Source organism: Bombina bombina, chromosome 5, assembly GCF_027579735.1.
Source record: "Bombina bombina isolate aBomBom1 chromosome 5, aBomBom1.pri, whole genome shotgun sequence".
In the NCBI taxonomy this organism is placed as follows: Eukaryota; Metazoa; Chordata; class Amphibia; order Anura; family Bombinatoridae; genus Bombina; species Bombina bombina.
In genome coordinates this window covers 728,336,413-728,363,947 of record NC_069503.1, presented here as the reverse complement: position 1 = coordinate 728,363,947, position 27,535 = coordinate 728,336,413, and the positions used below count along the sequence as shown (strand labels likewise).

The 27,535-nt window shown below is 36.7% G+C and overlaps 1 protein-coding gene across 2 annotated transcripts in view; it reads right to left on the bottom strand.

The window, feature by feature from the left end:
• CAP2 (cyclase associated actin cytoskeleton regulatory protein 2) overlaps positions 1-27,535 on the bottom strand; it is a 375,422-nt gene that overhangs the window by 187,263 nt on the left and 160,624 nt on the right. For both annotated transcript variants that reach the window (XM_053714772.1, XM_053714773.1), the window contains one exon: positions 8,172-8,249. In XM_053714772.1, the coding sequence (XP_053570747.1) occupies positions 8,172-8,249 (78 nt within the window). The remainder of the gene's footprint in view (positions 1-8,171; positions 8,250-27,535) is intronic.

Here is a 27,535-nt window from a genome sequence, read left to right as displayed (position 1 = left end):
GCTATTTTAGGATTTATTTTTATTTTACAGGCAACTTTGTATTTATTTTAATTAGGTACAATAGCTATTAAATAGTTAATAACTATTTAATAGCTACCTAGTTAAAATAATTACAAAATTACCTGTAAAATAAATCCTAACCTAAGTTACAAATACACCTAACACTACACTATCATTAAATAAATTAAATTAATTAACTACAATTAGCTAAAATTAAATACAATTAACTAAAATAAACTAAAGTACAAAAAAAACAAACACTAAATTACAGAAATTTTTTTTACAAGAAGTTTAAACTAATTATACTTAATCTAAGCCCCCTAATAAAATAAAAAAGCCCCCCAAAATAATAAAATGCCCTATCCTATACTAAATTACAAATAGCCCTTTAAAGGGCCTTTTGCGGGGCATTGCCCCAAAGTAATCAGTTCTTTTATCTGTAAAAAAATTACAATACCCCCCCAACATTATAACCCACCACCCACACACCCCTACTCTAAAACCTACCCAATCCCCCCTTAAAAAACCCCCATTGAAGATCACCCTACCTTGAGCCGTCTTCACCCAGCCGGGCACAAGTGGTCATCCGATCCGGGCAGAAGTCTTCATCCGATGGGGCAGAAGAGGACATCCAGACCGGCAGAAGTCTTCATCCTATCCGGGCAGCAGAGAACATCCGGACCGGCAAAAGGCTTCATCCAAGCGGCTATCTATCTTCTTCCATCTGACGAGGAGAGGCTCCATCTTGAAGACATCCGGCGCGGAGCATCCTTCCAGCACGACGGACTAACGACGAATGACGGTTCCTTTAAATGACGTCATCCAAGATGGCGTCCCTCGAATTCTGATTGGCTGATAGGATTCTATCAGCCAATCGGAATTAAGGTAGGAAAAATCTGATTGGTTGATTTAATCATTCAGCCAATATAATGCGAGGTCAATTCTTTTGGCTGATCCAATCAGCCAATCGGATTGAACTTCAATCTGATTGGCTGATTAAATCAACCAATCAGATTTTTCCTACCTTAATTCCGATTGGCTGATAGAATCCTATCAGCCAATCGGAATTCAAGGGACGCCATCTTGGATGGCGTCATTTAAAGGAACCGTCATTCGTCGTTAGTCCGTCGTGCTGGAAGGATGCTCCACGCCGGATGTCTTCAAGATGGAGTCGCTCCTCGTCGGATGGAAGAAGATAGAAGATGCCGCTTGGATGAAGCCTTCTGCCGGTCCGAATGTCCTCTTCTGCCCGGATAGGATGAAGACTTCTGCCAGTCTGGATGTCCTCTTCTGCCCCATCGGATGAAGACTTCTGCCCGGCTGGGTGAAGACGGCTTAAGGTAGGGTGATCTTCAATGGGGTAGTGTTAGGTTTTTTTAAGGGGGTATTGTCTGGGTTTTAGAGTAGGGGTGTGTGGGTGGTGGGTTGTAATGTTGGGGGGGTATTGTAATTTTTTTTACAGGTAAAAGAGCTGATTACTTTGGGGCAATGCCCCACAAAAGGCCCTTTTAAGGGCTATTTGTAATTTAGTATAGGGTAGGGCATTTTATTATTTTGGGGGCCTTTTTTATTTTATTAGGGGGCTTAGATTAGGTGTAATTAGTTTAAACTTCTTGTAATTTTTTTCTGTAATTTAGTTGGTTTTTTGTGTACTATAGTTTATGTTATGTAATTGTATTTAATGTTAGGTAATTGTAGTTAATTTATTTAATTAATTTAATGATAGTGTAGTGTTAGTTGTAATTGTAACTTAGGTTAGGTTTTATTTTACAGGTAATTTTGTAATTATTTTAACTAGGTAGCTATTAAATAGTTATTAACTATTTAATAGCTATTGTACCTAGTTAAAATAAATACAAAGTTGCCTGTAAAATAAAAATAAATCCTAAAATAGCTACAATGTAATTATTAATTATATTGTAGCTATCTTAGGGTTTATTTTATAGATATTTAGTTTTAAATAGGAATACTTTAGTTAATAATAGTTATATTATTTAGATTTATTTAAATAATAATTAAATTAGGGGATTGTTATGGTTAGACTTAGGTTTAGGGGTTAATAACTTTATTATAGTGGCGGCGACGTTGGCGGCGGCAGATAAGGGGTTAATAGATTTAATAGGCTATGTGGGCTATGGCGGTTTAGGGGTTAATACTAGAATAGGTTTATTGCGGTGTGGGCTATGGCGGTTTAGGGGCTAATACTAGAATAGGTTTATTGCGGTGTGGGCTATGGCGGTTTAGGGGTTAATAATTTAGTTATTACTTACGGTGTGGGCTATGGCGGTTTAGGGGTTAATACATGCATTATTAGGAGTGAGAGGGGGGATTGCGGATATAGGGGTATACGTGTCTGGCTTATTTTTGGAAGGCGTGTTAGACAGTTATGGGAGATTTAAAATTTTAGTTTTCTTAGGTGCCGGCAGTTTCTAAAGTGCAGTAAGTCACTAGCGACTCCAGAAATTTGTAGTTACACTCATTTCTGGACATCGCTAGTTTATCCGACTTACGGCACTTTAGGAACTGCCAGCGGGGTATATGTAATACCCCAATGTGCGAGGTGAAATTACGGGGGGCGCGGGTTCCCTCGCTTGCGCAGAAACCTACGCCGTATATCGGATCGCGCCCATAATGTGTCATACAAGCTATTGGCTCTCTACGAAGGTGTGTTTGAATATTGGTGCACAAGCCCTCACAAGATATGTGCCTATGCCACAGAACAGCAATACTGTACTGGAAGTATAAGGCAAAAATGCTTTTATTTAAAATTTTAATGCAGTCATGTACATTTCAATTTTGACCTTTCTATTCCTATAATTATGCACATTAACGAGTAGAATATGAGTACATTTGCAGATGACTTATTATAAAATAATAATCTGAAACAATTAAATAATATTTTATGAGCTAAATATAACCTATACATAATATTTCACATCTTAATAAAGGGAGAGTAAAGTGAAAATTAAACATTCAAGATTCAGATAGAGCAAACAATTTACTTATAATCAAATTTGCTTTGTTTTTTTTGTATCCTATGTTGAAGAGTAAAACTAGCTAGTTTCACAAGAGCTCACGTCTCTAGTACTCTATGTAGGGTTGCCACCTCGGTCATGTTTTCCTGGACACTTATGAGTTACAAATGCTGCAGGGTGTGTAGGGAGGAACATGACTAGTGTTGTTCTGGGTCACTATTTTTGTGCTGTCCAGCATTACAATGGATATTTCCCTCGGCACACCCTGCAGTATGTGTAACTCATAAGTGTCCTGAAAACATGGCTGACGTGGTGGCATCCCTAACTCTATGGCATCTGTGTCTGCAACAATGTACAGTATTGCTATAAACATTGTTGCAAATACTGCTACCTTACGGCTAGATTTGGAGTTTTGTAGGTAACGACCCGAAAAACTAACGCCGGCTTTTTTCTGGCCGCACCATAAAAATAACTCTGGTATTGAGAGTCCACATAAAGGCTGCGTTAGGCTCCAAAAAAGGAGCGTAGAGCATTTTTAACGCAGCTTCAACTCTCGATACCAGAGTTGCTTACGGACGCTGCCAGCCTCAAAAACGTGCCCGTGCACGATTCTCCCATAGGAAACAATGGGGCTGTTTGAGCTGAAAAAAAACCTAACACCTGCAAAAAAAACGCGTTCACTTCCTAACGCAGCCCCATTGTTTGCTATGCGGTAACACTTCCTACGTCTGCACCTAACACTCTAACATGTACCCCGAGTCTAAACACCCCTAACCTTACACTTATTAACCCCTAATCTGCCGCCCCCGCTATCGCCGACCCCTGCATATTATTATTAACCCCTAATCTGCCGCTCCGTAAACCGCCGCTACTTACATTATCCCTATGTACCCCTAATCTGCTGCCCTAACATCGCCGACCCCTATATTATATTTATTAACCCCTAATCTGCCCCCCTCAACGTCGCCTCCACCTGCCTACACTTATTAACCCCTAATCTGCCGACCGGACCTGAGTGCTACTATAATAAAGTTATTAACCCCTAATCCGCCTCACTAACCCTATAATAAATAGTATTAACCCCTAATCTGCCCTCCCTAACATCGCCGACACCTAACTTCAATTATTAACCCCTAATCTGCCGACTGGAGCTCACTGCTATTCTAATAAATGTATTAACCCCTAAAGCTAAGTCTAACCCTAACACTAACACCCCCCTAAGTTAAATATAATTTTAATCTAACGAAATTAATTAACTCTTATTAAATAAATTATTCCTAATTAAAGCTAAATACTTACCTGTAAAATAAATCCTAATATAGCTACAATATAAATTATAATTATATTATAGCTATTTTAGGATTAATATTTATTTTACAAGTAACTTTGTATATATTTTAACCAGGTACAATAGCTATTAAATAGTTAAGAACTATTTAATAGCTAAAATAGTTAAAATAATTACAAATTTACCTGTAAAAGAAATCCTAACCTAAGTTACAATTAAACCTAACACTATACTATCAATAAATTAATTAAATACAATTCCTACAAATAAATACAATTAAATAAACTTGCAAAAGTACAAAAAATAAAAAAGAACTAAGTTACAAAAAATAAAAAAATATTTACAAACATAAGAAAAATATTACAACAATTTTAAACTAATTACACCTACTCTAAGCCCCCTAATAAAATAACAAAGCCCCCCAAAATAAAAAAATGCCCTACCCTATTCTAAATAACTAAAGTTCAAAGCTCTTTTACCTTACCAGCCCTGAACAGGGCCCTTTGCGGGGCATGCCCCAAGAAGTTCAGCTCTTTTGCCTGTAAAAAAAAACATACAATACCCAAGCCCCCCAACATTACAACCCACCACCTACATACCCCTAATCTAACCCAAACCCCCCTTAAATAAACCTAACACTAAGCCCCTGAAGATCTTCCTACCTTATCTTCACCATACCAGGTTCACCGATCCGTCCTGAAGAGCTCCTCCGATGTCCTGATCCAAGCCCAAGCGGGGGGCTGAAGAGGTCCATGTTCCGATCAGCCAATAGAATGTGAGCTCAATCTGATTGGCTGATTGGATCAGCCAATCGGATTGAACTTGATTCTGATTGGCTGATTCCATCAGCCAATCAGAATATTCCTACCTTAATTCCGATTGGCTGATAGAATCCTATCAGCCAATCGGCATTCGAGGGACGCCATCTTGGATGACGTCCCTTAAAGGAACCGTCATTCGTCGTTAGTCCTTCGGGCCAGCAGGATGTTCCGCGTCGGAGGTCTGCAAGATGGATCCGGAAGAAAGAAGATTGAAGATGCCGTTGATAGAAGACTTCATCCGGATCATGGACCTCTTCAGCTCCCGCTTGGATGAAGACTTCATCCGGATCATGGACCTCTTCAGCCCCCCGCTTGGGCTTGGATCAGGACATCGGAGGAGCTCTTCAGGACGGATCGGTGAACCTGGTATGGTGAAGATAAGGTAGGAAGATCTTCAGGGGCTTAGTGTTAGGTTTATTTAAGGGGGGTTTGGGTTAGATTAGGGGTATGTGGGTGGTGGGTTGTAATGTTGGGGGGCTTGGGTATTGTATTTTTTTTTTTACAGGCAAAAGAGCTGAACTTCTTGGGGCATGCCCCGCAAAGGGCCCTGTTCAGGGCTGGTAAGGTAAAAGAGCTTTGAACTTTAGTTATTTAGAATAGGGGTAGGGCATTTTTTTATTTTGGGGGGCTTTGTTATTTTATTAGGGGGCTTAGAGTAGGTGTAATTAGTTTAAAATTGTTGTAATATTTTTCTTATGTTTGTAAATATTTTTTTATTTTTTGTAACTTAGTTCTTTTTTATTTTTTGTACTTTAGCAAGTTTATTTAATTGTATTTATTTTTAGGAATTGTATTTAATTAATTTATTGATAGTGTAGTGTTAGGTTAATTGTAGGTAATTGTAGGTAGTTTATTTAATTAATTTATTGATAGTATAGTGTTAGGTTTAATTGTAACTTAGGTTAGGATTTCTTTTACAGGTAAATTTGTAATTATTTTAACTATTTTAGCTATTGTACCTGGTTAAAATAAATACAAAGTTACCTGTAAAATAAATATTAATCCTAAAATAGCTATAATATAATTATAATTTATATTGTAGCTATATTAGGATTTATTTTACAGGTAAGTATTTAGCTTTAATTAGGAATCATTTATTTAATAAGAGTTAATTAATTTCGTTAGATTAAAATTATATTTAAGTTAGGGGGGTGTTAGTGTTAGGGTTAGACTTAGCTTTAGGGGTTAATACATTTATTAGAATAGCGGTGAGCTCCGGTCGGCAGATTAGGGGTTAATAATTGAAGTTAGGTGTCGGCGATGTTAGGGAGGGCAGATTAGGGGTTAATACTATTTATTATAGGGTTAGTGAGGCGGATTAGGGGTTAATAACTTTATTATAGTAGCGCTCAGGTCCGGTCGGCAGATTAGGGGTTAATAAGTGTAGGCAGGTGGAGGCGACGTTGAGGGGGGCAGATTAGGGGTTAATAAATATAATACAGGGGTCGGCGGTGTTAGGGGCAGCAGATTAGGGGTACATAAGGATAACGTAGGTGGCGGCGCTTTGCGGTCGGCAGATTAGGGGTTAATAAGTGTAGGTAGGTGGAGGCGACGTTGTGGGGGGCAGGTTAGGGGTTAATAAATATAATACAGGGGTCGGCGGTGTTAGGGGCAGCAGATTAGGGGTACATAAGGATAACGTAGGTGGCGGCGCTTTGCGGTCGGCAGATTAGGGGTTAATAAGTGTAGGTAGGTGGAGGCGACGTTGTGGGGGGCAGGTTAGGGGTTAATAAATATAATACAGGGGTCGGCGGTGTTAGGGGCAGCAGATTAGGGGTACATAAGGATAACGTAGGTGGCGGCGCTTTGCGGTCGGCAGATTAGGGGTTAATAAGTGTAGGTAGGTGGAGGCGACGTTGTGGGAGGCAGGTTAGGGGTTAATAAATATAATACAGGGGTCGGCGGTGTTAGGGGCAGCATATTAGGGGTACATAAGGATAACGTAGGTGGCGTCGGCAGATTAGGGGTTAAAAAAAATTATTCGAGTGTCGGCGATGTGGGGGGACCTCGGTTTAGGGGTACATAGGTAGTTTATGGGTGTTAGTGTACTTTAGAGCACAGTAGTTAAGAGCTTTATAAACCGGCGTTAGCCAGAAAGCTCTTAACTACTGACTTTTTTCCTGCGGCTGGAGTTTTGTCGTTAGATGTCTAACGCTCACTTCAGAAACGACTCTAAATACCGGAGTTAGAAAAATCCCATTGAAAAGATAGGATACGCAATTGACGTAAGGGGATCTGCGGTATGGAAAAGTTGCGGCTGAAAAGTGAGCGTTAGACCCTATTTTGAGTGACTCCAAATACCGGCGGTAGCCTAAAACCAGCGTTAGGAGCCTCTAACGCTGGTTTTCACGGCTAACGCCAAACTCCAAATCTAGGCCTTAGAGTGCTACAGACAAGTGCACACTCTTTAGCTCTTGTCAGCCTAGGCAGGTTTACTATTCAACAAAGAATAACAAAAGAACAAAACAAATGTTATAATGGAAGTAAACTTAAAAGTTGTTTAAAATTGCATCCTTTATCTAAACCATATTCAATTTCATGAACAATCTGTTCTTATTAAAGGGACAGTCTACACCAGAATTTTTAATGTTTTAAAAGATAGATAATCCCTTTATTACCCATTCCCCAGTTTTGCATAACCAACACAGTTATATTAATATACTGTACTTTTAACCTCTGTGATTACCTTGTATGTAAGCCTCTGCAAACTGCCCCCTTATTTCAGTTCTTTTGACAGACATGCAGTTTAGCCAATCAGTGCCTGCTCCCAGATAACTTCACGTGCACAAGCACAGTGTTATCTATATGAAATACATGAACTAACACCCTCTAGTGGTGAAAAACTGTTAAAATGCATTCTGAAAAGAGGTGGCCTTCAAAGTCTAAGAAATTAGCATATGAACCTCCTAGTTTAAGCTTTCAACTAAGAATACCAAGAGAACAAAGCAAAATTGGTGATAAAAGTAAACTGGAAAATTGTTTAAAATTACATGCCCTATCTAAATCATGAAAGTTTTTATTGGCCTAGACTGTCCCTTTAAGCTAGTGGCATTTTTTTTAATCATGTTATCATACCAGCCTGTTTACCTGTTGTGGTTGCTGGTGCTGGGATGCAAAAACTAAGAATGTTCTTTGAGCCTTGAAGGCCCCTTCAACTAGTCCAGCCTGAAAAAGATAAGAAACAGACATTAGAGATGTTTTTATACAAACAGAATTCTTGCTATAATTGTAGTATTATAATTCACAATGATTTTGCTCATTTATCGATTATATCTGTCTGCATAATAACATGAAACTATCAATCAGTGCTCATGTGCATGTAATGAGATCACACAGGTGGCTTGGATTGAATGTTAAAAAGGTTAACACTTTTTTAAAGAGACAGTAAACACTTTGCAATAATAATATATAAAAAGTACAACAATGCATAGTAAAAATACTTTGCAGTGTATGTAGTTCAAAAACAGAAAATTATATCTTGCAAGTGCATAATAAAAAAGACAATGCAATAACACTCTGAATTTTAAATTAGCATTATTATTTTTTTTTTTACTAATTTCAAAATTTACTCAAATTTGCTACCCCGCTGTGTCATGTGACAGCCATTAGCCAATCAAATACTTATATACATATTCATTGTGAACTGCACATGCTCAATAAGAACTGGTGCCTTAGAAAGTCTGCATGGTTTGATAATGGACATAAATTGAAAAGTCTCTAAAAACTGCATGCTTTATCTCAATCATGAAAGTTTAATTTTGACTTTAGTGTCCCTTTAAGTCTAAAAAATGGAGGGTTTTCCAGTTCTTCAAATTGAAAGTGTACACTGCAGATGTTGCACATTTAACCATGTTACAAATCTTTCCTTTATTGGCTTTAGCAGAGATAATAAGATAAGGAACAGCAAAATAATGGATATTTTGTTAACAAGATGGCAGGGCAGTGGCTAGCCTTGTCTACTCCATTAACAACCAGGGGCGCGATCCGATATACGGCGCAGGTTTCGGCGCAAGCGTGGAAACCTGCGCCGCCCGTATTTTCAGCTCGCACAGCGAGCTATCTCATATACGGCGCCGGCAGTTGCTAAAGTGCTGTAAGTCTGACAAACTAGCGATGTCCAGAAATAAGCGTAAGTACAAATTTCGGGAGTTGCCAGTGACTTACGGCACTTTAGAAACTGCCGCCGCTTAAAAAAACTGACTAAAATATTAAATCTCCCGTTACTGTCTAACACGCCTCCCAAACATAGCCCGACACGTATACCCCTCTATCCGCAATCCCCCCTCTCACTCCTAACAATAAATGTATTAATCCCTAAACCGCCGCTCCCGGACCCAGCCGCCACCTATATTAACTGTATTACCCCCTAATCTGAGCCCCCTACACCGCCCCCACCTATATTAACTAATGTAATCCCCCTACACCGCCGCCAGCTACATTAAATGTCTAACCCCCTAATCTAATCCCTCTACACCGCCGCCAGCTACATTAAATGTCTAACCCCCTAATCTGATCCCCCTACACCGCCGCCAGCTACATTAAATGTCTAACCCCCTAATGTGATCCCCCTACACCGCCGCAACCTATATTAAAATTATTACCCCCTAATGTGAGCCCCCTACCCCGCCGCCACCTACATTAACTCTATTAACCCCTAATATGATCCCCCTACACCGCCGCCACCTATAATAACTACATTAACCCCTAATCTGAGTCCCCTACACCGCCGCCACCTATATTAAAATTATTAACCCCTAATCTAATCCCCCTACACCGCCGCCACCTATATTAAATATATTAACCACTAAACCTAAGTCTAACTCTAACACCCCCTAACTTAATTATTATTAAAATAAATCTAAATAATAATAATAATATTAACTAAATTATTCCTATTTAAATCTAAATACTTACCTATAAAATAAACCCTAAAATAGATATAATATTAACAATATAATTAATAATTAAATAGTTAATAACTATTTAATAGCTACCTAGTTAAAATAATTACCAAATTACCTGTAAAATAAATCCTAACCTAAGTTACAAATACACCTACACTATCAATAAATTAATTAAGTAAACTACAATTATCTAAACTAAAATATAATTAAATACACTAAACTATATTACAAAAACAAACACTAAATTACAAAAAATAAAAAAAGATTACAAGAATTTTAAGCTAATTACACCTAATCTAAGCCCCCTAATAAAATAACAAAGCCCCCCAAAATAATAAAATGTCCCTACCCTAAACTAAATTACTAAAGTAATCAGCTCTATTACCAGCCCTTAAAAGGGCCTTTTGTGGGGGCATTTCCCCAAAGTAATCAACTCTTTTACCTGTAAAAAAAAAGAACAACCCCCCCCATTACAACCCACCACCCACACACCCCTACTCTAAAACCCACCCGATCCCCCCTTAAAAAAACCTAAGTCTAACCCCCAAGTGGTCCTTACCTGTCCTGAAGACCGGCGGAGAAGGTTCTGTTCCAGGCGGAGAAGTCTTCTTCCAGGCGGCGACCTCTTCTTCTTCCAGGAACCAGCCGGCGCAGAGCGGAGGAGTTGAAGACCGATGACCGCGGAGCTGAAGACCGTCCTCTCTGGATTTGAAGACCGGCGATGCAGGAACTGAAGATCGGCGATGCTGGAACTGAAAACCGGAGCCATGGAGCGTGGAGGATCCTCTTCATACGATCTCCGCCGTACACTGAATAGGAATTCAAGGTACGCGATTAAAAATGGCGTCCCTTGAATTCCTATTGGCTGATTTGAGCCTTCAAATTCAAATCAGCCAATCGGATGAGAGCTACTTTAATTCTATTGGCTGATTTGAATAGCCAATAGAATAAGAGCTACGGTAATTCTATTTGCTGATTAGAATAGCCAATAGAATTACAGTTAGAATGGCTGTTATAGCTTATGCAGATAACCATAACCTGCTATTCCAAATAAAATGGCATACAATTATTTTCTGTGAATCACATTGATACAGAAATAGAAGTCAAAATGGATATGAGTCTTCAATTCTACTTACAAATGACAACATATTGCTGACATATTTATCTAAACTACTGCACTATTTCACAAAGCTATTTCTTTGCTAGCAGATAGAGAGGACATTGGCAACTTAACGTTTATAAGAAACAGATGATGTCGTATCTACTAGAATGAAATACACCATCCATGCAAGTATTAAAAATGAAGGAAATCTGTAGGAAGCGTGCAAATAAATGAATTGTCCTGAGACTATTATTATTAATATTTGTATATGTTCTGTGCTTAGTATTATATTTTTTAAAGTACCAGCAATCTACCATGACATGTTAGTCTTACTACGGGTACATTATAAGTGGCGTGCTAATGTTAGCGAGCTCCTGATATTCAAATATTGCACCTGCGTTAACTTGCAAGCTTATTACAAGTTGAAAGTAAATGCAACCACACACAAATGTGTATATATACACATATAAACAAATGTATACACATATATATACATATGTAAATATACTTTGGAGCCCTTTCCACTTAAATACCTGAAAAAATGAAAAAACATTTTAATCAATTTTATAATAAATGTGTTTTACTGTTTATATCCTGTAAATATTTTACATTCCAATTTGTTCTCATATGGAAACATGTTCTATGTATTTTTAAATATATAGAATACGTATTACTTTAAACTTGTAATATGCGTGCTAACCCGGACGCCTTTAAAAGCTTCCATCTAGCGGTGTTTGCACGCGAGCGAAAGCTCTAAGATATAGTATATATATGCAATTTATCACTACATTTCAAAACATCTGCAATCGAAAGCAAAACAAAATTTAAAAGCATATAAAACTGTATTTTTTATTTTTAGCAAAGTCTGCATTGTTTAGCAGCCAATTGAAAAGCTCCTTGAATATTTTTATCTTATGTTCTTCCAGCAATGTAGAATGTTGCTTTTAATTTTACTTTTGTTATCAAATTTACTTTGCTCTCTGGGAGTCTGATATTTAAAACCTTGTCGCTCAGGCAAATTATTCTAAGAAATTTTGTGACTCATCGGTATGGCGAGGCCCTTAAAAAAATGTTTATGTTGCTATGTAGTGTTTTTTATGTGAAACAGAGACTCCTACATTACAATACAGGGTCTAAAACAAATCCCAAAGATTGCGTCTGATTTCTCTCCATGACGGTTTTGAAAATCAAGCCTTTGTATCTTTTGTTGGAAAGCAATTCACCAAATATGTTCAGCCGGGATCTAGTAATGCATGTTTTATTTGGTGCTTGCTTTAACTATGTTTTAAACCCTTACAGATGGTTAGATGCAAGCAAATGTGCAATGATAAAATATTCACACATTAAAGGGACATTGTAAACTAGATTTTTCAATGCATACATGTTTTGTAGATGATTTATATAGCCCACCTTGGAGTGCTTTTGTAACAATGTATAGTTTTCTTATTTTTTTAATAACATTGTGCTGATTTTCAGACTTCTAACCAAACCCCAAAGTAACTGATGTAGAACAAAGTCTACAGATTTGTGCTGCTTTTGCTTGTGAAATCTGTCTTTTCAAATGCAGGGGAGGGGGGAAGTGTCTGATCTTTCTGCTTTCTAATCCCCTTTCAATGAGTGTCCCAGCCTTACCTCATTAACGGTGCTAAACTGGAAGCTTTTAAGTAGGTCTTGAAAAGGTTTTATACTGGATTTTTAGACCAGTATCTGTGTATATTCTTCCTTATAGTAGTGTCTATTACATGCAGCAATATGAAAATTGGTGTACACTGTCCCTTTAAGGGCTAGATTACAAGTGGAGAGCAAATTAGCGCATTAACTTCGCTAGATGGAGGCATTTTGTGCGCGTTGGGTTGCACTCGTATTGTAAACCTGATGCGAGCAATTTCTTCTCGATTTATCATCGGTTTGTCCGACTTGATCCGCTCAACGGATCATGTCCGACAGACATTGATGAATGTTGGCATTTATCATTTCACAAGCAGTTCTTGTGAACTGCTTGTGCAATGCCGCCCCCTGCAGATTCGAGCAGGGGTTGTCAATCAGCCCGATTGTATAGGATCGGGTGGATTGATGTCCGCAGCCTCAGAGCAGGTGGACCAGTTATGGAGCAGCGGTCTTAAGACTTCATCCAATCAGCCAATAGGATTGAGCTTGCATTCTATTGGCTGAGTGGATCAGCCAATAGGATTGAAGCTCAATCCTATTGGCTGATTGCATCAGCCAATAGGATTTTTTCAACTTTAATTCCGATTGGCTGAGAATTCTATCAGCCAATCGGAATTCAAGGGATGTCATCTTGAAGAGGATGCTCCGTGCCGGATGTCTTGAAACTGGAGCCGCTCCGCGTCGGAAGGATGAAGATAGAAGATGCCGTCTGGATGAAGACTTCTGCCCGCCTGGAGGACCACTTCTTGCCGCTTGGATGAAGACTTCTTCCGGCTTCGTTGAGGACTTCTGCCCGCTTGGATGAAGACTTCTCCCGGCTTCGTTGAGGATGGATGTATGGTCTTCAAAAACTGTAAGTGGATCTTTGGGGGTTAGTGTTAGGTTTTTTTAAGGGTTTATTGGGTGGGTTTTATTTTTAGCTTAGGGTTTGGGCTGAAAAAGAGCTAAATGCCCTTTTAAGGGCAATGCCCATCCAATGCCCTTTTCAGAGCAATGAGGATCTTAGGTTTTTTAGATAGGATTTTATTTGGGGGGTTTGGTTGTGTGGGTGATGGGTTTTTTCTGTTGGGGGTTGTTTGTATTTTTTTTTTACAGGTAAAAGAGTTGATTTCTTTGGGGCAATGCCCTGCAAAAAGCCCTTTTAAGGGCTATTGGCAGTTTAGTTTAGGCTAGGGGTATTTTTTTGGGGGGGGGGGGCTTTTTTATTTTGATAGGGTTATTAGATTAGGTGTAATTAGTTTAAATATTTGATAATTTATTTTTTATTTTGTGTAACTTTTTTTGTAATTTAGTTAATTGTATTTAATTAATGTAATTGATTTAATTGTAGTGTAAGGTTAGGTGTTAGTGTAAGACAGGTTAGGTTTTATTTTACAGGTAAATTTGTATTTATTTTAACTAGGTAGTTAGTAAATAGTTAATAACTATTTACTAACTAGTCTACCTAGTTAAAATAAATACAAACTTACCTGTGAAATAAAAATAAAACCTAAGTTAGATACAATGTAACTATTAGTTATATTGTAGCTATCTTAGGTTTTATTTTATAGGTAAGTATTTCATTTTAAATAGGAATTATTTAGGTATTAATTGTAATTTTTATTTAGATTTATTTTAATTATGTTAAAGTTAGTGGGTGTTAGGGTTAGACTTAGGGTTAGGTTTAGGGGTTAATAACTTTAGTATAGTGGCAGCGATTTTGGGGCAGCAGATTAGGGGTTAATAAGTGTAATGTAGGTTGCGGTGATGTTAGGGACAGCAGATTAGGGATTAATAATATTTAACAAGTGTTTGCGATGCAGGAGTACGGCGGTTTAGGGGTTAATATGTTTATTATAGTGGCGCCGATGTCGGAAGTGGCAAATTAGGGGTTATTAATTTTATTTTAGTGTTTGCGATGCGGGAGGGCCTCGGTTTAGGGGTTAATAGGTAGTTTATGGGTGTTAGTGTACTTTTTAGAACTTTAGTTATGAGTTTTATGGTACAGCTTTGTAACATAAAAGCCATAACTACTGACTTTCAGTTTACGGTACGGATCTTGTAGTTATAGGCTGTACCGCTCACTTTTTGGCCGGACAGGCAAACTCGTAATACCGGCGCTATGGAAGTCCCATTGATAAAGGACTTTTTGAAAGCTGCGGTAGTTACGTTGCATTACGGCCAAAAAAGTGTGTGGTACAGATATACCTGCAAGACTCGTAATACCAGCGATAGTGAAAAAGCAGCGTTATGAAGCTTTTTCACTAATAACGCAAAACTCGTAATCTAGCCAATATATTTGTGCAAAAAAACATTAGATATATGTAGAAATATTTAATTATAAAAAATAGAACCTATTCCATTATGTTAACAACATTGGAATATGAAATATTCATATTTTCATGTCAGGTTAGCACAATTGCAAAAATGCTATAGTGTTTGCACGAGAGTGGGTATTTTCCCCATTGACTTCTATGGGGGAATGCGAAAAGGCAGTTTTCGATTTTCGACTTTAATCGCGGTTTGGGCTGCTGCTAGTGCAAAATAAGTTTTTTGTGACTTGGAATACAAACGCAATCCGATTTTAGAGCAAAAAGCTTAACTCTTGTGGAGTTTTCACGATCTCGAAAAAGAAATATACTGCACCACTTGTAATCTAGCCCTTAATTGGTTCACTCAATGGAGGATATTTATGAAAGCGTCAATCTCGGTCCATTCGTCTGCGTCAATATGCTCGTCAGACATCGCTGACGCGGATCCACATACGATGCCCTTATTTATAACTAAAAATGTCAAAAACACGCACGTCAAGTACGGCGCAATGAACATCAGACTGTTGTTAACTAACAGTCATCAATGTCGCGGTTATTCAGGTTTTTCCCAACTTTATTTATACCATTTCATTACTGTCCATGAACAAGCATATTTTTCTAAAGCTAATCTTTTATTTTTCATCTGTTAATGTCCAAGAAATATCTACATTTATACCTCAACAAACAATATCTTATAGAAAGTTATTTTTATATTTATTTGTTATAAAAAAAATCTGTTATATGATACTTTCACATAAATTAATGTGTATTTGTATTTCTAGAAGTCATGATATGCTTTTATCTCATGGTTTTTTTTTATAAATGATTATTAATGCTAGAATTTGTACATATTTACATGTCCCTAAGTTCCTTTTTTTGTTCTAAACAATGTTGCCTTTCATATATATGTGTTTATTTATACCACTATATGTATATAGTATAAATTTATTATTATTCTCAGCAGGAATAATTGTGAATATAACATGTAATCAGGGTATCATATGTATTTATTTGCAATCAATGGATATTTTAAGAGCTGGGCCAGTTTTCTCTCTGTACTTGTGTAACCCCTCCTGACTGCAACCTAGTTTTAAAAACCATCCCTACACAGATTTTATAAAATGGGCTGGCATATAAAAGGGCATTTCTTATTGAAAAATAAATTTAAGAGAAGGAAGAAAAACACTGAAAATATCATAACAGTAAAGAGGTGATTTTAATTTCTGCTGTATCTGAATCATGACAGTTTAATGTTAGGTGGGCTATCCCTTTGAGCTATCAGCTAAAGATTATATTGAATCCAACATCAATTCGAATTTTAAAATCATTGTCTAAAATATTACACTGTGTGTCCTAATGTCAGCATCAATGTTTATCTTTAATTCTAATTTCACATATACAAACTTTCAAAGTATAATACACAATGTAACAAATGGCACTTACAAGTTCTGATCAGTATCGAGCAATTTGATTTGTTAGTGATAGTTTAAAATGTATATTTGAATCAGATTGGCTGATGTCATAAATCATGTGTTTATGCATATTCCAATCAAAAGTGGTTGAAAAATTCACTAGTGTGTGGGTTGTTTAGGAGTTTGCATCATAATTGGTGCGAAAAGTGTTGCGTCAAATTTGGGGCGAAGTGGAGAGTGGAACTTGTATTACATGGCTTAACCCCTTAAGGACAAGGCCATTTTTCAATTTCTTTCCATTAAGGACCAGGGCTATTTTTACATTTCTGCGGTGTTTGTGCTTAGCTGTAATTTTCCTCTTACTCATTTACTGTACCCACACATATTATATACTGTTTTTCTCACCACTAAATGGACTTTCTAAAGATACCATTATTTTCATCATATCTTATAATTTACTATTAAAAATATTATAAAATATGAGGAAACAATGAAAAAAAACACACTTTTTCTAACTTTGACCCCCAAAATCTGTTACACATCTACAACCACCAAAAAACAACCATGCTAAATAGTTTCTAAATTTTGTCCTGAGTTTAGAAATACCCAATGTTAACATGTTCTTTGCTTTTTTGCAAGTTATAGGGCAATAAATACAAGTAGCACTTTGCTATTTCAAAACCACTTTTTTTCAAAATGAGCGCTAGTTACATTGGAACCCTGATATCTGTCAGGAATCCCTGAATATCCCTTGACATATATATATATATATATATATATATATATATATATTTTAGAAGACATCCCAAAGTATTGATCTAGGCCCATTTTGGTATATTTCATGCCACCATTTCACCGCCAAATGCGATCAAATAAAAAAAATTGTTCACTTTTTCACAAATTTTTTCACAAACTTTAGGTTTCTCACAGAAATTATTTACAAACAACTTATGCAATTATGGCATAAATTGTTGTAAATGCTTCTCTGGGATCCCCTTTGTTCAGAAATAGCAGACTTATATGGCTTTGGCGTTGCTTTTTGGTAATTAGAAGGCTGCTAAATGCCACTGCGCACCGTGTTTTATGCCCAGCAGTGAAGGGGTTAATTAGGGAGCATGTAGGGAGCTTGTAGAGTTAATTTTAGCTTTAGTGTAGTGTAGTAGACAACCCATATTATTGATCTATGCCCATTTTGGTATATTTAATGCCACCATTTCACCGCCAAATGCGATCAAATTTGAATTTTTTAATTTTTTCTCTCGCAATTTTAGTTTTCTCACTGAAATTATTTACAAACAGTTTGTGCAATTATGGCACAAATGGTTGTAAATGCTTCTCTGGGAGCCCCTTTGTTCAGAAATAGCAGACATATATGGCTTTGGCGATGCCTTTTGGTAATTAGAAGGCTGCTAAATGCCGCTGCACATCACACGTGTATTATGTCTAGCAGTGAAGTGGTTAATTAGGGATCTTGTAGGGAGCTTGCAGGGTTAATTTTAGCTTTAGTGTAGAGATCAGCCTCCCACCTGACACATCACACCCCCTGATCCCTCCCAAACAGCTCTCTTCCCTCCCCCACCCCACAATTGTCCCCGCCATCTTAAGTACTGGCAGAAAGTCTGCCAGTACTAAAATAAAAGGTATCTTTTATTTATTTATTTATTTTAAAGCATATTTACATATGCTGTGGTGTAGGATCCCCCTTAGCCCCAAACCTCCCTGATCCCCCCCCCCCAAACAGCTCTCTAAACCTCCCCCTCTACATTATTGGGAGCCATCTTGAGTACTGGCAGCTGTCTGGGGTTGTTGTTTCTCTTGTTCAGAGAAGAATTGCCTGGTATTTCGGTACTGGACTGTCATTGGGCAGGGTCAGACTGATATGCTACAGGATATTTTTTCTCTGTGAAGGGGCATAGTGTGCTAAAAGAGTATGCACCCTGAGTGGCACTCAGCTGAGTGCATCTCTGTCTCTCTTTTTATATTAGTGTTATTTTTGCGAACAGACACATGCACAGAGACATTAACATGCACAGAGATGATAATACACACACATACACACACACACACACACACAGACAGACACACACACATACATACATACACACACACAGACATACACTCACACACAGACATACACACACACACACGGACATGCACACACACATAGCCATACACTCTTACACACACACAGACATACACTCACACACAGACACACACACAGACACACACACACACACACACACATACACACACACACACAGACATACACACACAGAGACACACACATATACATCAGCAACTAAGCACCATGTTGCATAAACAAATCTACATACCAAAGAAATGTTTTAAAACATTTAAAATTAACATTTTGTTAGCAACATATGCATTGATTTGTAATCCAGTATTATAGCTGTTTAACTTATCCCTTTACCGTAGCCAAATGGGAACAGATATAATCAAGTTCTAGAAAATGACCTGAGGGCAATGAACCCCCTAGGAATTACAGAGTTAGATTAAAGCAAAAACAGGCAAAATAAATAATTAGTTGGACTTTGAAAAGGTTTTCCTATGCTATGCATAATTAGACATTTTTGGAGCATTACATTAGTTGACGTACACACAGCCTCTAAGCCATATCTGGAAATATTGTTAGGGTCCAAACCAGGTTAAATGTTTTTTGAAAATTCATTCAAGGAGCTAGTTATATCCAGAGCTTTTCTTAAAAACAAAAACAAAACAATCATCAGACCTTCAGCATATTACATATCATTTGCTTGATTCCTTATTAATCATAGGCCATATATAAACTCTTTCATACAATAGACTTGGTTATCATATTGTAAAAGGAAAATTCATTTTTTCCTTATTCAACATAGCCACTACTGTACATGCAACTTGGTAAACCATAATTAGCAGGAAAACAGAGGGGGTTTGCACAATGTACTTGTGATTAAAATTGAATGCTCGATGTGAATAGAGAAAGAATATTTTGGGTTTCACGTCCCTTTAAGCTACAAAGACAAAACAAAATGCCATGAATATTAAAGGTCAGCAATTAAAACATGGTATGAAAGAAGGTTAAGTTAATATTGCAGAGAAAATATATGTGTGTGCATAAAATATATATATGAAACATTGAATTTGATGTCCCCTTAAGTTGCAAATCAATACTATCCTGTGGTTTCTGGAACAGCTGTGAAACATGAATACACTTATTCTCCAGTAAAGTAAATCTTTCTTGTTTCTATGTTACTTTTTGGAACTTACATTAAAATGAACAAGATGTTTTTTTCCAACTTAAAGGGACATTTTTTCTTTAATGATTCATTCAGATAAAGCATGCAATTTTAAGTAACTTTCTAATTTACTCCTATTATACATTTTCTTTGTTCTCTTGCTATCTTTATTTAAAAAGCAGGAATGTATAGCTAAAGAGCCGGCCCATTTTTGGTTCAGCACCTGGGTTATGCTTGCTTATTGGTTTGCTTAATGTAGCCACCAATAAGCAAGCGCTATCCATGGTGCTGAACCTAAAATGGGCCTACTTTTTAAATAAATAAAGCAAGAGAACGAAGAAAAATTGATAGTATGAGTAAACTAGAAAGTTGCTTAAAATTGCATGCTCTATCTGAATCATAAATTTTTTTGGTTTAGTATACCTTTAGGAAGAAATACAACATGTTATTTGAGTGACTTCTTTCTATGGAGTTATCAATTGAGACTGAAGCCATTGCCCTACATTCACAAAGAAATAAGATAACTATGTGGCAAGATGCATTTCTCCATAAGTTAACCTATGACAAGTGTTAGGTATTGGATGTTAAAAAGATCTTATAGTTCTGTGATTTTTTCTGAAAATGGAAACATAACAGTGGACTAAGCCTGAATCTTAAAAAAAAACAGCTTTTTGCTGAGTTCATATGCCTGAGTGAATTTAAGAAAGTTAACAGATCTGAGTAGCTTAAAGGGATAGAAAAGTCAAAAATAAAATGTGCATTGGTGCATTTCAATGTGAATAGAAGAATTTTTGCAATATACTTCCATTAGCAAAAATGCTTCTAGTAAAAGTTATTAGTGTTTTTCTGCAGCATATGCACATATGCTGTGAGGGCACGTGCACCAGTATTCAGACACCATTACTACTCAGAGAGCTGCATTTCTTTTGCAGAGGCGTAACTAGTAACCACAGGGCCCAGGTGCAAGAATCTAAGAAGGGCCCCCACCCTCAGGGGCCCAGTCGCAGTTGCGACCTCTGCACCCCCTGTAGTTTCAACCCTGTTCTTCTGTGAATACATAATTTTCCTAATGCAAAAATGCTTATATTTCACATAGTAATAATGCACCCATGCAAATTTCATTTTTGACCATTCTAGCCCTTTAATAGGAAACTTGTGTATGATATAATATAATGTATTTTTCTTTCAAATGACTGAGCAATCCTATTATATATAATTTTAACGTTTAAAGGGACAGGCTACACCAGAATTGTTATTGTTTAAAAAGATAGATAATCCATTTAATACCCATTCCCTAGTTTTGCATAACCAACACAGTTATATAAATACACTTTTTACCTCTGTGATTACCTTGTATCTAAGCCTCTGCAAACTGCCTTCAGGCTCCGAGGAAACAAAAGTTAAGAAACAGCGGCAACAGCGTTAGCTTCAGTAATAAGGATACCTTAAATGTATGTACAAAATGCAAGTGTTGGGGCCACTAAGTTTCCATATACCTAAAGAAATGGTATCTTTTTCTAGTTGTAATTGAAGAAAGGTATGATTTAATGTTTTTTTATTCTTATTATGTAATATGTTTATTTTACCGGTGGTCCTTGGTACCTTGTGAGATGTCCTAATATTGTCTCTGACTTTTTTCTTTTTGTATATACCTTAATTATACTTGCTGTGAAATTTCAAAAATAAAAAATTTAAAAAAAAGAAACAGCGGCCGTAAGACCGCTGCTCCTTTACTAATCCACCACCTTTGAGGTGGCGGACAGCAATCATCCCAATCAGATACGATTGGGATGACCAATTGGCCATGAATGTGCAGGGGGTGGCATTGCACAAGCATTTCACAAGCATTTTCCCCACTACAGAAGATCATGACCATCCGACGTTTAATAAATCTACCCCTTTAAATCTTTAAGAGGTGTCATTAAATGATTTTATTATGGAAGCTTATAGCAGTGCTTAGCTTTTAACCTCTTGATTGCCAGTATGGGTGAAATCTCAGAATAAAAATCTCTTTCAGTTGATTAGTAGTTAGCGGGTTGGTTTCCATGGAGATGGCAGACTCTAGAAGCCAAGCGTTTTTTATTTGGAAAAGCAGTAGGTGCTTCAACAGCATGGCAGGGTCTGCAAACCACAGAGAGTGTGATGTCTGAGAGAGAGTGAGAGGTTGGCTCAGGTGCAGAATAATTAATATGGGAAAACTCGATGTAACACAACAGTATAACATTATACTACATTAAATCTCATCTCACTGTAGTATAGTGCGACTGTCCCAGCTATTCCTTCAGAAACATATTTTAGGGACAGTGTTGTGCTATTGTTCAAATTCTAAACATTTAAATCAGTCTTATGTTATGCCACTGACACAAACTGCCTGAGCCCACTATAATATTGTTCAGTTTGATTCACATGCCAGAGCTAATTACTGGAAGATTTTCTCAGATGTTGCCTGTATAACATACTTAAGCCCAGTATTGCTTCAATGTACATCACTGGGTTGCCTGATGCTATGATTCTCTGCATCTCACACTGTATAATATTCTTCAAACTGAACCATGTACAGTGAGTCATAATTTTGTGTCTGAGTTTTAAACTTTGAGCCGAGTTTATCACGGTACACTCATATGACATACATGAACTACGTGTAGTGTCATTGTCCCAATTTAACTCTTCAATAACATGCCTAAACCCAGTATAGTCTAATAGTCCCCAGTGTGGTATTACACACATCATTTTGTGTGATCTGACAGCAGCATGCTTTTTATAGTCTTTTTTTTGTAGCCAGGGTTGTAAGATCAGGTAAATGTGTGTGTGTGAGAAAGTTTTAGAGTGTGTGTGATATAGTGAGAATGTTTGTGTGTGTGAGAGAGTGTTAGAGTTAGAGTGTGTGTGAGATATTGAAAATGTGTGTGTGTGCGTGAGAGTTAGAGTGTGTGTGAGATAGTGAGAGTGTGTGTGTGAGAAAGTGTGTGTGTGTGTGTGAGAGAGATAGTGAGAGTGTGTGAGTGAGAAAGTGAGAATGTGTGTGCAAGAGTGTGTGAATGTGTATGTTAATGTGTGTGTGTGAATGTGTGTGTGAGAGAGTAAGTGTGTGTAGGAGAGTATTTTATGTGTGTGCTAAACATAGTCTATAGGAGAATGTGTAAGAGAGTGTTTGTGTGAGAGGTTGTGTGTATGTATGTGAGTGTGTGTGTGTCTGTATATCCCTGGCTGTGTGTGTGTGCACTTATTCCTGCCTCAGTTTGCTGCCATGTGAAAAAGAATATTCTCGTTTTAGGTATATAAGAATAAGTTTATATTATGTATTATTATAAGTGTATACAAAAAACTTTTTGCGCCCGAGCGATAAGGGGTTTACTGCCAGAGTTTGCGTTTATCGTGTTTACCACTCGTATTATGAGCTGAAAGTAAACACAATCGCGTGAGTGCAATCGCTATTTACGCTAGAATTATTATCGCAACTTCAGAGCTCTGGTTAAAGGGACAGTCAACACCAGAATTGTTGTTGTTTTAAAAGATAGATAATCCCTTATTTACCCATTCTCCAGTTTTGCATAACCAACACAGTTATAATAATACACATTTTACCTCTGTTATTACCTTGTATCTAAGCCTCTACAGACTGACCCCTTATTTCAGTTCTTTTGACAGACTTGTATTTTAGCCAATCAGTGCTCACTCCATGGTAAATTCCCGTGCATGAGCTCAATGTTATCTATATGAAACACATGAACTAACGCCCTCTAGTGGTGAAAAACTGTCAAAATGAATTTAGATTAGAGGCGGCCTTCAAGGTCTAAGAAATATACTCATAGATTTAGAGTTTTGCGGCCAAAGGGGTGCGTTAGCTACGCGTGCTTTTTTCTGGCCGCACCTTTTAAATACCGCTGGTATTTAGAGTTCACAGAAGGGCTGCGTTAGGCTCCAAAAAAGGAGCGTATAGCATATTTACCGCAACTTCAACTCTCGATTCCCCCATAGAAAACAATGGGGCTGTTTGAGCTGAAAAAAAACCTAACACCTGCAAAAAAGCCGCGTTCAGCTCCTAACGCAGCCCCATTGTTTCCTATGGGGAAACACTTCCTACGTCTGCACCTAACACTCTAACATGTACCCCGAGTCTAAACACCCCTAACCTTACACTTATTAGCCCCTAATCTGCCGCCCCCGCTATCGCTGACCCCTGCATATTATTTTTAACCCCTAATCTGCCGCTCCGTACATCCCCGCCACCTACATTATCCCTATGTACCCCTAATCTGCTGCCCTAACATCGCCGACCCCTATATTATATTTATCAACCCCTAATCTGCCGCCCCCAACGTCGCCTCCACCTAACTACACTTATTAACCCCTAATCTGCCGACCGGACCTGAGCGCTACTATAATAAATGTATTAACCCCTAATCCGCCTCACTCCCGCCTCAATAACCCTATAATAAATAGTATTAACCCCTAATCTGCCCTCCCTAACATTGCCGACACCTAACTTCAAGTATTAACCCCTAATCTGCCGACAGGAGCTCACCGCTACTTTAATAAATTTATTAACCACTAAAGCTAAGTGTAACTTTAACCCTAATACCCCCCTAAATTAAATATAATTTAAATCTAACGAAATAAATTAACTCTTATTAAATAAATTATTCCTATTTAAAGCTAAATACTTACCTGTAAAATAAACCCTAATATAGCTACAATATAAATTATAATTATATTATAGCTATTTTAGGATTTATATTTATTTTACAGGCAACTAACTTAACCAGGTACAATAGCTATTAAATAGTTAAGAACTATTTAATAGCTAAAATAGCTAAAATAATTACAAAATTACCTGTAAAATAAATCCTAACCTAAGTTACAATTAAACCTAACACTACACTATCAATAAATTAATTAAATAAAATACCTACAATTATCTACAATTAAACCTAACACTACACTATCAATAAATTAATTAAATACAATTCCTACAAATAAATACAATTAAATAAACTAACTAAAGTACAAAAAATAAAAAAGAACTAACTTACAAAAAATAAAAAAATATTTACAAACATTAGAAAAATATTACAACAATTTTAAACTAATTACACCTACTCTAAGCCCCCTAATAAAATAACAAAGACCCCCAAAATAAAAAAAATGCCCTACCCTATTCTAAATTACAAAAGTTCAAAGTTCTTTTACCTTACCAGCCCTTAAAAGGGCCCTTTGCGGGGCATGCCCCAAAGAATTCAGCTCTTTTGCCTGTAAAAAAAAACATACAATACCCCCCCCCAACATTACAACCCACATACCCCTAATCTAACCCAAACCCCCCTTAAATAAACCTAACACTAAGCCCCTGAAGATCCCATTGATCCCATTGAAAAGATAGGATACGCAAATGACGTAAGGGGATCTGCGGTATGGAAAAGTCGCAGCTGGAAAGTGAGCGTTAGACCCTTTCCTGACTGACTCCAAATACCAGAGGGCGGTAAAAACCAGCGTTAGGAGCCTCTAACGCTGGTTTTCACGGCTACCGCCCAACTCTAAATCTAGGCCCTAAGAAATTAAGAATACCAAGAGAACAAAGCAAAATTGATGATAAAAGCAAATTGGAAAGTTGTTTAAAATTAAATGCCCTATTTAAATCATGAAAGTTTTTTTTGGACTTGACTGTCCCTTTAACTGTTTTGCAAAACATAAAAGTTGCACAAAACACATCAAAAATACATTTCAAAGTCCGCATACACTTATAATAACACCATCTAATAATATTGAACACATACGTTCTAAAAGTTCAAAGATAGGAGGCCTCAGACAAAGGGCTTTAAAGGGACACTGTACCCAAATTTTTTCTTTTGTGATTCAGATAGAGCATGCAATTTTAAACAACTTTCAAATTTACTTCTATTATCAATTTTTCTTCGTTCTCTTGATATCTTTATTTGAAAAAGAAGGCATCTAAGCTGAGGAGCCAGCAAATTTGTGGTTCAGAACCATGGACAGCAATTGTTTATTGGTGCTGCCCAATCAGCAAGGACAACCCAGGTTGTTCACCAAAAATGGGCCGGCATCTAAACTTAAATTCTTGCTTTTCAAATAAAGATACCAAGAGAATTAAGAAAATTTGATAATAGGAGTACATTAGAAAGTTGCTTCAAATTGCATGCTCTATCTGAATAACAAAAGAAAAAATTTGGGTACAGTGTCCCTTTAACATAGAGATACATACATATACATGTCTAAATATGTATATGTATGTGTGTGTGTATATATATATATATATATATATATATATATATATATATATGTGTGTGTGTGTGTGTGTACATATGTATTCATGTATTTATATGTGAATATATGTATTTACAGACATATATACGCATATAAACACATAAATACATATGTATACATATATAGACATATATATATATATATATATATATATATATATATATATATATATATATATATATATATATATATATATATATATATATATATATATATATATATTAAAAGGTGGATACAGCGCCTATATGTCCAATATACTGTTGAGGTATGTGAGGATTAAATGTTGTGACAAAAAGAAAAAATACACTAATAAAAGATACAATGATAAAAGAAAATTAAAAAATAATAAACAATAAATAATAATGTAAAAAATAAAATAAAATAAATTAAATAATAGTCCAGCTAAAAATAGCATATGAAATATATGAACTTAGAAGTAGTGTTCATACGAGTCCTAAAAATGGTATAATTCGTAATGAGTCTCCAGACGTAGTGGTTATACAGTTATAGTTGGTATATAATACCCTTACCAGATATTACCTCAATCGAATGAGGTAAGTATGCCGCACTGGGGGTATATATAGATGATTAGATTTCCTCCTTGTATCCTGCTGTGCCTCTTTGTGGTATTCGTTACCCTCTTGGAGTATGCAGGGATATGTTTCTGATGATGAATTACTCCCTTACACTTCCTGTGGGTTAATGGTTCGCCTCTTGGAGTGACTTAGTGATAAGGAAACATATAGACCCCTTAAAACTGACCCAACAGAGTGTTATTTACAAGAATATAGGAATCTCTTAGATACGGCTAAACATGAAAACATAATTAACAATTATGAATTCCTCTTCCTATCTATCACTAACCCGAAAGTAGCCACCTTCTATCATACACCCAAAATACACAAATCAAACATTAATCCCCCTGGAAGACCTATCATTTCTGGAATAGGGTCACTCACGACCAAATTGTCAGAATATATAGACTCATTTCTCCAACCACTGGTACCCAAACTCCAATCACACATTAGAGATACACCAGACACCATAAGCAAACTATCAAATATTAAATGGAAAGACAATTTCTGCTGGCTCACATTGGACGTCAGCTCCTTATATACCAATATCCCCCACAATAAAGGCAAAGAAGCACTAGACTATTGGCTTAATAAACTATCCAATCTAGAAACAAATAAAATTGAATTCATAAAAGATTCTGCAAAGTTCATCCTACAAAAAAACTACTTTACCTTCAATAATGAACATTTCTTACAAATAGGTGGCACAGCTATGGGGACGAAATTCGCCCCTAGCTATGCCAACCTATATATGGGCATGTGGGAGGACAAATCTATTTGGGATAATAATCCCTTTAAAGATAACATCAAAACATATTTCCGGTTCATTGATGACATTATAGTAATATGGGAACACAAGGACAATAACAACACAATTCAAGATTTTGTAAACTATATCAACACTAATGATTTTAATCTAACATTTACAGATAAAACTGATTCAAAAGAAATTGAATTCCTTGACCTCATATTCTATCATGA